This window comes from Acipenser ruthenus, chromosome 4 (genome assembly GCF_902713425.1).
Source record: "Acipenser ruthenus chromosome 4, fAciRut3.2 maternal haplotype, whole genome shotgun sequence".
NCBI lineage: Eukaryota > Metazoa > Chordata > Actinopteri > Acipenseriformes > Acipenseridae > Acipenser > Acipenser ruthenus.
Window position 1 is genome coordinate 33,539,048 of NC_081192.1, and position 13,359 is coordinate 33,552,406.

The 13,359-nt window shown below is 40.5% G+C and overlaps 1 protein-coding gene across 1 annotated transcript in view; it reads right to left on the reverse strand.

The window, feature by feature from the left end:
* LOC117400229 (protein Jumonji-like) overlaps nt 1-6,092 on the reverse strand; it is a 163,177-nt gene extending 157,085 nt beyond the window's left edge. Inside the window, exon 1 of the mRNA XM_033999844.3 lies at nt 5,500-6,092. Within this exon, the coding sequence (XP_033855735.1) occupies nt 5,500-5,544 (45 nt within the window). The 5' untranslated portion in view covers nt 5,545-6,092. The remainder of the gene's footprint in view (nt 1-5,499) is intronic.
* Nucleotides 6,093-13,359: the final 7,267 nt, after the last annotated feature.

Consider the following 13,359-nt stretch of genomic DNA (forward strand, 5'->3'; position numbering starts at 1 on the left):
AGAGGTGATAATTACCAGGGTAGAATTACAAAGAAAGGGATTCGTTTAGTGCTACTGAAAGTCCCCAAAACTCGGCAAAAAGCTTTTAATCACAATATGAAAATATATAATGAACAGATTATATATAGGTGGGTAAGAATTTGCTTGATTTCTCATGGTTATGTATTTTAAATGTCCATGTATTATTAAATCTAATTAAATAAGATATTGAAATAAAAGGCACTGAAGCCACAATGCATGGGCTAATGCAAGAGTGAAGCCAGAAACAAAAGCTTTCTGAAAATGTTCAAATTAAAAGGGCATACTGATAAGGAATGTTTCAGAAACTGTAAAATTATATGTAAACTGATCACTATTACAAAATAATTAATGTGTTCAACAGGGCTTAGCAACCACATGTCTGGCTTGTGCATTGAACACTGCATATTTTGGTCTCATGTTGACCTACACCAATGACTTAAGACAAAAATCCTAAATGACTGACTAAATTAACATTGTTTCTGTCCTACTCTGCTTGTAATGTTTATACAGCGACTTACAGAAACTCCTTGTTTGTTTGATTCACTGTATAGAAGTAGAGGATTTGTACTGCACAAACCGATTAGTGTTGATTGAGGTAATTTACCATTCAAAGTGAAGAAACATCTGCTTGGATTTGTGATGATTGCTGCTTTTCTTCGACTCTGTGGAGAACAGCAATTCACACCAATCCAAGTAGTTGTTTCTTCATTTGTTTAACTTGGAATGGTAAAGCCCCATAAACACCCATGACCATCGCTGTATTTAATGCACTTTACAAACCTCTTTTCATGAGTGTTTAGTGCAGGCCCATCTGATTGCTAAGGGGTCAGTTTCCATGTGACCACCGTGGAAAACATTACTGCAGAGTAAGAAACATTGTGCAGCCATATTTCATGGGGATGTTTTGTTTACGATTTCTGAGGAGAGATGCTTAAAAAAATGATCATGCTAAAATAGCATTTGCGTCTAAAGAAAATATTGTAAATAATGGGAATACTAAACAAAAAAGCTCTGTTTTGCTAAACTTCCACACCTGTAGATATTCTATTTAATTTGTAACATAGAATTCAGGCAGTGTATTTTGAAATTCTTGGAATTTTATTAATCAAAAAGGTCACTTGAAGGGCACGTTTCAAAAAGCTTATCATAACGCACAAATGGATACACCCACTCGGGATTATTTAACTGAAAATGTGTTCTTATTTTGTCTGAGTTACTCTAAATGCGCCAGGGTTTACTCAATCTGTTAAATAAACTTATGGTTTGTGTGCTGCACACATGCCATTAACAAAATGCCCTGAAAACTAAATACAGAAAATAAAAAGCTGAAAACTCAGCAAAAAGGTCAATAATTACACAAAAAAAGGAAGTGAAAAGGTTACTGCATCAAGCTGAAAAGTTATTTGTGAACTCCTGTTTTTCGCCAGTCAAATTGTAGGGTGCCTAAATAAAAGTTGAGTCAACACAAACACAAAATTTTTTCGTTTGTTGCATTTTTTTAGCAGCAACTATCCCAGACACAACAGATTCAGATGCATTGCTTACCATGAGGAGTTTAAGGAAGATTTAATTGTGCAGCAGATTCCCTTGTTAGATGATGAGCTGATAATCTCTTCAGCAAAAGCAGGCACGCTAATTGAAGATGTTACCATAATGAAAAACAGTAATGTAGCGTGAGTTTTGTACTAAAGCATGGTCAGCAGTTGCATGGAAAACCAAGTATATTTCTCAAACTGACCATTAAGAAAGGTGAAAGCAGAACACATAGGAATACTTGGGACTGTAACTAGGATGTGTACTGAAACATTTAGAGAATTAAATTTAATGAACTGCAACGTACTTGATCGCAATAGAAAAAAAAATGCCATTCACTAAATGTAGCTCTCATATTGTGCTAATGAAAATATGCTTGTTATGGTGTATTTAATATCTTAAATAGAATGAATTTGCTGCAGTTTAAACTTGTTTTTACTGAAAAATATGGTAAAGTAATCATAACAGATCAGGACTTCAACACTGAGCACAGGAGCTGCAGCATACTATTTCCCATATTACAGCTGTACACAATTAAAAGGTGCAGTCACCAATTCACTACACAACACTGGCAAAATATTTAAAAACAAACATTCTGAGTTTATTGCAGTCATCAGCTGCATAGATTAACCATTCAGCAGAATGAAGCGAGCACAGACATTAACTTACTGTTTTAGAATCACTTGTGTCTTAGCAAGTTGTTGTTTTTTAAGCAGTTGAATATGATTGCAACCAACTTGCTCCTGAAGTGACACTCAGCAATTGGATTTAGCCTAGGAGCCATCAGCTCCAAAGGCAAAAAGTTTGTCTGGAGGCCTGAAGTTACTATTCTGTTGTAGTGTTCCATGTATTGTATGAGATTATTATAGCTGTCAAAAACGTCCATATACTGCACATCATAAGGGGAAGAACAGGGATTGTATAAAGAGATTTTACAGGTGCTTTCTATGAGTTAGTGACTGTATATCAATATGGGCATTGGCCAGCATGTGTAACAGGAAACACCCAAAGGGTGACAAGAAATAATAATACAAAAAACACGACAACAGACTTTAGCAGTGATCAGAAACAAAGTTTCTAATAAAAACAAAACAAAAGTGAATATGTGTGTTACCACAGAGAGTGGTGTGGCTTGCCACAACAGCAGAAAGGTTGACTGATTGATTCAGAAACCCCAATGGATAAAATAAGTGATAATCATGAGTGCCTTCAACTGAAGTGGCTGCAGTCATTACTTGAATGCTAGCTCTGCGACAGTTTCCCCATTTCTCAAAACTTCAATGTTTTGTTCAAGGTTTCTCAAATGAGGAGGGCACATGTAAGGCAGCTGGGGTAGGTTGAAAATTCCAGTATGTAAAGCAGCAATAGCACATTACACCAGGCACCACTTGGAAACTGCTGAACCTCGTGAAATTTACATAGAATTAAAAAAAATATATAAACTTCAGGGAATAAATTGCTTGGCTGAGTACCTTAATTCACCGAGTGAAAGCTGTTCTAATTTCATTGTTGGTCATTTGAAACAACATAAAAAAGCAATGTAGAGACAGTAGATTGGTAATTAACTCAGGTTTATAACAAAATATGCCAGTTACTGAGCAGAATGATCTAGCTAAAACTAGATCAACTTGGGCCCTGGCTGTCCAATATCTAGGATACACATGGATATTTACAGGTGGGGGTTTCACTTACTGCACACCATCCCACTTAAGCTCACAATTACAGTAAGCAGGAGGCAGTTTACACCAATCAATTCCTTGGCTGTGAATAAAATTCTATAGGAACTTCATGCAGAAATAGATTAATTAGCTGCAGATAGTATTTAAGGTAATAAACATTACCTCTGACTCACAATACCTGTTTAAGCTCGAGTTTCCCCGCCCAGTTTAAACCAAATATACAAAACACAATGCCTACTATCAAATAGTAATAAATAGCTTCTATGAACAGGAATTTCATTCAGTTACATGATTTGCAGATTAATTCAAGACAAATGTGAAAACAAAATCGAACATTTAAAAAATGTTAAGCTGCCACTAATTTTGCTAGAAACACATTTCTCAATAAGCATTGGCTGTCCTTCCGAGTTGCCAGGGATCCAATGGTACACGTCGCAGTTATTAAGCCAAATTCTGAAGAACCGACACGGCATGACATGTGGGTAAGGAAACTTCTGACTCACACCTACTTTGGTGACGTCATGAAAATTATAAGGTGGCCTCTCCTTGAAGCGTCACCATTGTTTAAATGGACCTGTTGCTTTAAGAATTTTGCTCAGCCAGCTGCAAAGGGATAGACAAAAAAGGAACCAAGGAGACTTGCTGCTTCTCCTGCTGTGCCAGCGCTGTACAGTGAAAGGGATTTTAACAGCCACTCAGAAACAAATCCACGTAACATCAGTTGCAATACAAAAACCTATTGCGACTTTGTCTAACATAATGTCATATAATTATGTCATGTGCTGGCAAGGCTTTAAAGCAAAATATGCAATTAAAAAACTCAAGAAACTATTGAAAACGACCCAGCTTTGCATGTTAAGAAAATGACTAAGCACGGTAAAAACCCCACTGCCCCCCAACCCAATCAGCGTTTCTTATGCTGGTATTTCAGTAGCCAGCAAAGGGTTAAAATGCTAAATAAGGTCTTTCAGAAATGTTAACGAGTATAAGCCCGCAGAAGCCAATTTCATTGCGAGATCCAACACAATGTTTGCAACACAAGTGAAAAGAAGAATGACTTTTCTAAAAGCAAATCTAACATTTAAAATGGTTGCTTCTCTACCCATACCCCACGAACCTCCGCAATGCGACTGGAATCTGCCTTCTTCGTTCCTAAACAACCCATTGCGAGTTACCCCCTGCTGCGATTCATTTTACCTGTAAGTTGCCAGTGTGTGTGTGATACGAATAATACTGCCCTTGTAAAAAAGATCACTCAAATCCCTCTGTGGTTCGAAAATTTGCAAGAATGTCACTCAAGTACCCGGGCACCCAGGTGCAAGCACAGGGATGTATAGGTCACACACAAGCAAAAACAACTTGCACCAAGGCATTCAGCAATAACCTGTTTATAACGGCAAATGTATGCACACTGAGACCTAAACATCTCTACAGACAGCAGAGTGAAATGTAGCAATAGCCACAGAAATGCTGCATGCAAGGCCCCCTTTCCTCTCTGCAAGAAAAGAAGATCAAACAACCGCCCCCCCCCAGCCTCAGCCTCAGCCTCAGCCTCATCGGGTGAGTGGCCTTGCTTCTGCAAACGTCCTCCACGGAAAACCTACCAAAATATACTTTCCAGCTAACAGTCCGTTATAACCCATTAATACATCACGGGAAATCGGCGACAATATGATAAAGTTTACAGACAAATTAGTGGAAGTGGAAGCCAGCAAAAGCTTGTAGCTACATGGCTGTGTCTAGTAGCAGTAGGCTAAACATATTTTCATTCAGTGTTAATTTAAGCCAGGGCAAACAAAGCCATTTCAAAAGACAACAAAAAAAGTAATAATAATAATAATAATAATAATAATAATAATAATGTCCCCGTCCTGATTAATAAAGTGCATGTAAACCAATTCAACACACTATATGATAATGGCAGATCAGCAAGCGATCAAAATAAATTAGATCTGACGTGAATGTAGAGAGGATCGATGTTATCAAAATACCGGTAGTGTCCATTTCAACGAACACATAGCAGTTACGTATCAGAATGCTTAACCACAACAAGAGTAAGCAACAAGGGGCAATACATCTACACCGATAGCACATCGGAATTATATTATCAATTACTGCTGGGGGATGAAACTTAAGTTTTAAAATGCTTTACCATTAAGCGAGCTATTCAAACGTACAAACTTGTTAAAAAAAGGTCATCATCTTCCAGCATTATCATTAGTATTCCACTTTACAAAATAAATAGTATTAGTAAAGACACACTTACGTATTTCTTTTGAATAATATTTCTCTTGGGTCTTCCCTTGCTCATTCTGCTATCCAAATTGCGTTTGCTAAAAGGAAAAATCGCCACATGAATTTTGTTTTTTGTTTTTTTGTTTAAAAAAAGACACCTAAGATTTTAAATCCTCGGTTTGTCGAAGGAGTAGAAATATTCGAATCCCTCTTTCTTCGCCTTCAGAGCAGAGACTCGGCTTGTTTTGGAAGTAAATCCCACATTAGAGATACACGACGAGAAAAAAAAAACAATCAAACAAAAAAATCACTTCGGCATAACACACTCATATCATAATAATTCACAACAATATATTCTTCCCTTTGTAGCAAAAAAAAAAAAGACGCCATCCACTCTCGCTGCTTATTAAAAAAACAACACAAGAGCGATCTCAAATATGTTCGTGCGTCGCTGGAAGTTACATCTTGTTTAGGAAAGGGATTTAAAGGTAACAAAATAAATAAAAGGTTTGTAGTCACGTTTTGGCTGGAGCTTGCAGACAAGATGAGTGAACTCTCCAGCAACACTAGGGACTCTGTACTCTGCAAGCCTCTTTCTTCGTAGAGTTTCGCCAATCACAAAAGAGACCATACACAGCGGTAACTTTAAAAGGACAGCTTTCGTTAGGGACCGGGTACAAATGTATGACATTTTCTACTAACGCGTTTCATGGGTGGATATTTAAACTCACATCTTGTTTAATGCCCAGCTTACTGTAAAGGACACACTGATTACAATTGGTGTATTCTGGTCAGATATGGTGATTTGCAGGTTGTTAGCTAGTTGCTCTGGTTCAAGAGTTTTGATGCCGATTGAGGAGCTGGTTAAACTGAAAAAAACAAAACAGGTACATTCAAAAAATAAGTTCATAAAAAAATGGTTTTACTTTTACTCAGCTTCCAGAGTTTCTACTCTCTGTGCTAAATATGAAGTAGTGAATTGGTTTAACATCTACACCATTTAGAGTTGTATAGACTTCAATTAAGTCCCCTCTTTCCCTCTTTTGCAAGCTCTTTCTAGGCTGAAGAGAGAGTATTATTTTAATCTGTCCTAATAGCTCATGTCATTAAGTCATGGGATCAGCCTAGATGTCTTTACCTTCTTCAGTCTAATGATGTACTTTTTGTAGTGAGGTGACCAAAACAGGACACAGTATTCTGTAAGGCATTATATTGTCCTAGCATAACTTCTCTATACTAATATTCCACGTTTGGCAATGTAACTAACATTCTATTAGCCTTTTGACTTGCCTCACCACATTGGTGAGATACTTTTAAACATGAGTGCACTATAACCCCTAATTGTTTTCAAAGTATTTGTTCCCTATTTCCTTCCCGTTCATTTTGTGCTTCTAACTTTTTACACTCAATATGCAGTACTTTTGGTATCACCTGCAAATGTAACAATCTTGCGTTGTGTATATCTTGGTTCAAGTTAAATAAATGAGGAACTGTTTGGGTCAAAGTACTACACCACAAAGTGCCTCCCCCAAATCTGATTTTACGCCTCTCACAATTAGTCTGTTTTATAATAATGTGTCAATCCAGAAAAGTGCTGTATTTCCCATTGACACAGAAAGTCTCACTCAATAATTTGTAATGTACTGCACTATACATTAGCGATATCACTTGTTCCCTGTTCAAGCATGTAAGAACTGCAAACTTCTTTCATGGGTATACGTAGGGTTTCCAAGGTTTCAGGTGTGTTCGAATATTGGGTAAATCCATAATGTACTTCCTTTCACATCAAAGGACTTAGTCAAGCACTTGTGACATACAACACTTTACAGTACATTAGTAATTTCACTTGCCATGTGGCTGTCAATTAGAAGTGTGTGTGTTGCTCTCTAGCATCATCCGATGAAACAGCCTTGATGTTTTATATCTTATCACAGAAATCCAGCAATAACAGCAACACAATGAGTGATGGGTATGATTGTGCAATATAGCGACTGTTACTGTGGGATGACTAAATGTGTCTTTCACCACGTACAGTACATGCTGCAAACCGTTTCCTGCAAAAAATATTGACTCATGCCTTAATATCTTATTATTTAAAATACTTTTTTGCAATTCTTTCCCTTTTAATCTCCTAGAGGAAAATTCTAGCATTGACCAGCACTGGTGTATGCTGGTCAGTGCTGGTGGTTTGATGGTTTTCAGCAGGTCATGCTGTTTCAGAAAGAAAAAATAAGACGATTCAAAATGTAAAGTTTTAAAGTCAGCTGTTTGTTGTGCACTCTCCTTATTGAATATGTTTGCTGTGTACCTGCTCTTAGCTGGTCACCAGCTTACCAGCAGTTGCTTGATTTTCCAGCAATATGTTTTTTTTTTTAATACACTGTAGCGATCTGTGCTAAGTGTGTGTATGTGTGTGCGTGTGCTGTTCTGTCTTTCCCGCTGTTTGTGTGTCACCCTGCATGAATCTGTGAGTGAAGTGCGTTTTGTGTCTAGGCAGTGCTCGCTCGCTGCCTGGGGTGTCACGTGCACAGTGCAGCTGTATGTAGATGGGGTCTGTGTTTGCTGCACTGTGATTTGTGTTCGGTTCCGCCGGTCAGCTGCTTGCGCAGGACCAAGGGTCTGAGCGATTGGTCAGTGTGTATGCAAATGTGCCCTTGTTTGTGTGTGAGCCAATAGGGCTCGGGGGATCTCTATTTAGGAGCTGCCTGCGAGCAGCTCGGGGCTGTGTTGTGGTGTCCTGACGTTGAATGAATAAACATCTGAATGAGGTCTTGCTGCGGTCGTCTGCCTCTTGTTTGTTCCCCTGAAACGCTACAATATATATATATTTTTTCTTTAAAAAAATTTAGAGTGACCAATTATTATTTTTTTTTATTTTTTTCACCCAATTTGGAATGTCCACAGCACAGACATTCTGAGGGCGTGTGAGCGTCCTCCGATCTCACGAACCTAAAGCCAGAATCACCACCATATGTAACAGGGCGATATAGCTGGTAGGGGCACTGGTGGTAGCATGCCTGGCTTCTGCCGCGTTCCCCTCAGCATCATGTGCAGGGGCTGCTGAGAATGGCACGGTAGCCCCACTGTTCCTACAAATGGCGGCTCCTGTCGCTCTGGCTGTTGGGACGGTGGCTTCTCCCTCTCCGGAACGCAGGATGGCACCTCCTCCCTCTCCAGCACGCAGGATGGCAACTCCTCCCTTTTTGGCTCCCAGGCAGGCAGCTTCTCTTTCTTTGGCCTTTGGGCAGGCAGCCCCTCCTTCTCTGACTCGGGACGACAGCCCCTCCTTTCTGTCTCCCTCAGCAGCGCTTTTTTTGGGGTTGGGGCCCCCGCTCCTCCATCAGGGGAACCTCCCCCAGGAATATCGGCAGCTGTGGTGGCTCTGGGCACAGCAGTGGCTCTTCCTCCTGGAACAGCAGCTCTTCTGCCTCACTCTGGACCTCTTTCCACTGAGCAGTTGGCCTCCACGTGCCCGTACTCCAAGCAAATACAGCACATGGGTGCCCCAGCCCGGGCCAACCGGGACTGCTCCACCTCCCAACGCCCTTGGTTGATCCGGCCGACCACCTCTTCCATCATGTTCAAGGCCCCCTCTAGGGCAGGGTACTTCAGCTGGACCTCAGACGACAACTGGACAAAGTCCTGCAGCATCTCACGGTGCCTGGTCCCCTGGTGTTTTCTCCCCTCCGTTCACTCGAGGGTGCTGGGGTCCTAAAGCCATCTCTCGGCTACCTCCATGTCTCTCTCAGGCTGGTGGTCTTGCCTTGCCTCAGCAGGACCCAGCAGATCCCACTTCCTGACACCAAGTGTAACAGGGTGATGTGTTACATGTGTGGGTAGTCACTGGAAAATACTAAGACAGACACAGGGCATTGGTGTTGATACGCCGCACAGGCGTGCAGATTTAATTACAACAAAGTGCTGACACTAGGGTACCAGCAATGGTAGCCATAGTGTCACATTTAATAAAGAAACAAAACAAAACAAAGCTAAAAATAAAAGTTTGCCGCACAAAATGGCGAGCGCTAGTTTCACTAACAGGAACGTCCGCTCCAGGAATCTGCTACTGTACGTGACCCTCTCTATACTGTACTGGGATCAACATCCCCAAAACTGATCTACTTCTGTTCAGTTGCCCCCTAAGTCCCGGCCTCCCACTGACTCTGGGCTGTTCCAATGGTCCTGGCTGGGCAATCACCTTCACAGGCACCATCTTGCAGTTGAAGGGTTCTGTAGTATTAGTTCCTGCAGCGTGGATGTTTTCCTCCTTGATGAAAAAAAGCTCTCACTCAGCGCCCGCCTGTGTGTCAATGGCATTGCAGTAGCCCTGAGCAGTGGCGCAGATGCTTTTTGAGCTCACCCTCCAGCCTCCCAATCACTTCAGCACAGGGAAAGCCCACTGCTTTCAGGATGGCAGCCACTCCTCTGGCTGAGGACGACAGCTCTTGCTTCTCCACACGCCTCGTCCACGTCTCCAGTTCCTCCCTCAGAAGCGTCTTCGGTGACTGCTGATCATCAGCTGGTTCTGCCTGTGTGTTCTGGCAGCCAACTGCTCTGTGCCTAACTTGCCTTAAGTCAGCAGGACCAGTGAATCCCACCACTACCACCATATGTAACAGGGTGATATAGCTGGTAGGGTTGCTGGCGGTATGTGGCAGGGCGGAAGCCCTGCACATGGGAAATATGTAGTTTTTTATATGTTTGGGTTAACTGTTGTAAATAGATTGATTTAATTAATTGTTTAACTGCTGTGGCGCTCTGCCGGGGACAATTTCCTGTCTGTGTGGAGCCGCTGCTGAAAGCAATCAGCTGTTCCAGCAGGCAGGTGGGCGTGTCTCAGCGGAGTGTCAGTATAAAAACATAGCAAACACTGTGATCGGGGCTGCTGCAAGGCCTGCCGTTTTGACGGCACCTTTGATTTATAGTTTGTTGTATTGTGTTCTATTTTACCGTCCTCTGTGTGCTACCATTGCTTTTTTTTGTTTTATGTGTTAATAAATACTTAGCGCCGTGCTGTCGTGTTCCACTGCACTTCTGTGTCTCCGTGCCTCCATTCCGGCTCTCATCTGCCTGCTTCAGTGTAGGAACAACACGTAAGAATGCCACATGGTAATATGCCTTGCTTACGATGCTCCTCTCAGCATTATGTGCAGGGGCTGCTGAGATCGGCACGTTAGCTCCACTGCTACTACAAATGGTGTCTCCTGTAACTCTGGTTGTTGGGACGGTGGCTCCTCCCTCTCTGGCACTCAGGACGGCAACTCCTCCCTCTTTGGCTCCCAAGCCCAGGGCTCCACTGGTCGCTTAGCAACTCGTCTCCTGCTTCGTGTCACAGCTGATTTCTCAAAGACACACACACACACACACACACACACTCCACGAACCAGCGACAGGGCTACCTGTCACAGGAATAAAGAAGGAAGCATTACCTGTTTCAAATAGTGGGAAGATTATCAAACAAAAGACTTGGTTAGCTTTGTTAAAGCTCCAGCCTTTACTATCTGCCAGGATTAAAAATAATCAAAATATTTGTCTAGAAGTTTCCCTCATTCATAAGTAGAAATGTAATTCATACCGCTACAGTCAGGTCACAAGACAAAGATTACAAACATGTTAGCTAGAAATAGATATCTTAATATAAACCTGTGGCAAAGTGCCCCGCCCCTGTGTGCATTTGTGTGTTTTGTGTATGTATGCGTGCGTATGTTAATGTTGGTGTATAGATTGGTACACGGGATATAAACAGGTCTGTGTTTCACGTGTGTTTAAAGTGTATATTTGTATTTAGGCACGGGATTGCACATCACGCACGTGCATTTAAAATATAATATGTGAACACGGGGTTTCACGTAATGAATTCACGTGCTGGGATTCAAGTGAATAATTAATTAGTAATTGAATCCCAGCACAACAGTATATATAGATGCACGTTTAGTCACTCGTGGTTGGTGTTCGGTGAGTGGAGAACGGGTGTGGAGAAGGAGAAACTAAATAGTGAAAGAACGTAAATATTAGTGTTATCTGCTCACCGTGTTTTGTTCGTCTGTCTGTGCACTGTCTAGTCCGTTTTGTTCGTCTGTTTATTTTGGCGTGTAGTGCCGTGTCCCGTGTTTTCTGTTTAAACCTTTTATTTTCTGTGCTGTTTTATTAAATGCTGAGCGAAACCATTCGCTCAGCTCCACCAAACTCCAAGTCTCTGTCTGTTTACTCCCTGCTTCTGGTCTGACGCCACCCACTCCGGCCGTCTTTGTGACAAAACCATACAATAATAGCAGTTGTGTTCCATACCAAATTAAAGTAAACAAATAATTAACATATACAGGTTACGATGATAATCTATTTTTTATTAATGTAAAACAAAAGAAAATATAAACTTCCTTCCTCCAAGCCAAAAGGCATTCATCTTGTATTTGTATCTTTCCAGTATTGATTTAGGCAATTCTAATGCATGGCTGCATTATCCTTAATCAGACTTGTTAGGTCATTAACTTGCTGGTAAGTGACCTGATACAGTGCATTTTATTGTGAACTTAACACCAATATTGATTCTGTTTTTCATTTGTATGCAATGAAAATAGGGCCTAGTGTAACAGTGGTTTGAACATTGGACATTTTTTAAACAGCCTCAATTCAGAAATTTAGCTTGTGGTTGAAAACAGGATTTGTGCTGGAAAAGTTAAAAACCATGGTAACTAAGCAAGAACAACAATAAAGACTGAGAGACTGTGTGTAGGGTGTCTCCTATTGTATTGTATATCTTGTGCAGTTCACTCACCGATATAAAATATACAAATGTTGCTGTTAATAATGACAGCTTCACCTGAATAACCTAAACTGCTGGTGTACATAAAGGAAACAATTGTTTGTTTATTATTACTATCATGTAGGCTGTTTCTTCAGTAAATTTACCTAACTTATCATTGAATCAACCAGGGACAGTGTTATGTGATCAAAATGAACAGATAGGATAAAAAGATGCTACCGAAGGTAATTTTGTTGCATCTTCTTAGTAGAATTATCACCGGTTCCCCATTGATGGTGAATATATTTAGGTTATTTGCTTCTTTGACAGGATCAATTGTCTCTTTTTTCATTTATTGTTTTATTTTGTTAGTGAATGGCAGGGATGAGGTTAAAATCTATATTCCTGGATGAAAATTGTTCTATAGAGTAGACCTTCTATTCCAGCCATGTGAGAATGTGGCCAGAATGGGGGATGCTGGGATTATGATTGGTTGGCCAAGTGGCCAATCAATTAATACATTTGGTTAATTAATCTGTGTGCAAGGTAGGTGTAAGGTATATTGACCGCAAAAATCGGGATTTTGCCTGTCCCACAGAAAAGTAAGGTTTCAGACATGTTGCTAAAATACATGCTGAGTTTGAGAAAGCTGATGGAACACTGTATCACACATGTTTTGTAAACAAATCTAAATGTAATGTCCGAGGACAAAATACTTCTTGCTGATTAGCTGTTGGTTGAAAACTGGAGCCCCTATGTCTAAAACACGGGAGCATGTAGTGGAATATTAAGCACTGCAATAACTGTGTTAATCATCACATGGAAACCTGTAACATTATTGAACAATAAGGTTACCTCTGAGTTCCTACCCCTGGAGTATAAAAGTAAGGACTCTCCATTAACAAAGTGGAAAGCACTGATGTCAAGGTTTAATTAAAGGATGGTTAAGTGGAATAATTAACCCAAGAGAGAACAAGAATGCTTAATATTCATGATGCTGAACTTTATAGTTTAAAAGAAAAATCCATTGTTTGTCAAAACATGCTTCCATGTTTCAGAAATAGCGGCCCCGGTTTTCAACACCAAATCTTAAAACAATCAATCAGCATGAAGTAATTTTGTCCTTGGTCCTTAAATTTAGATTTGTTT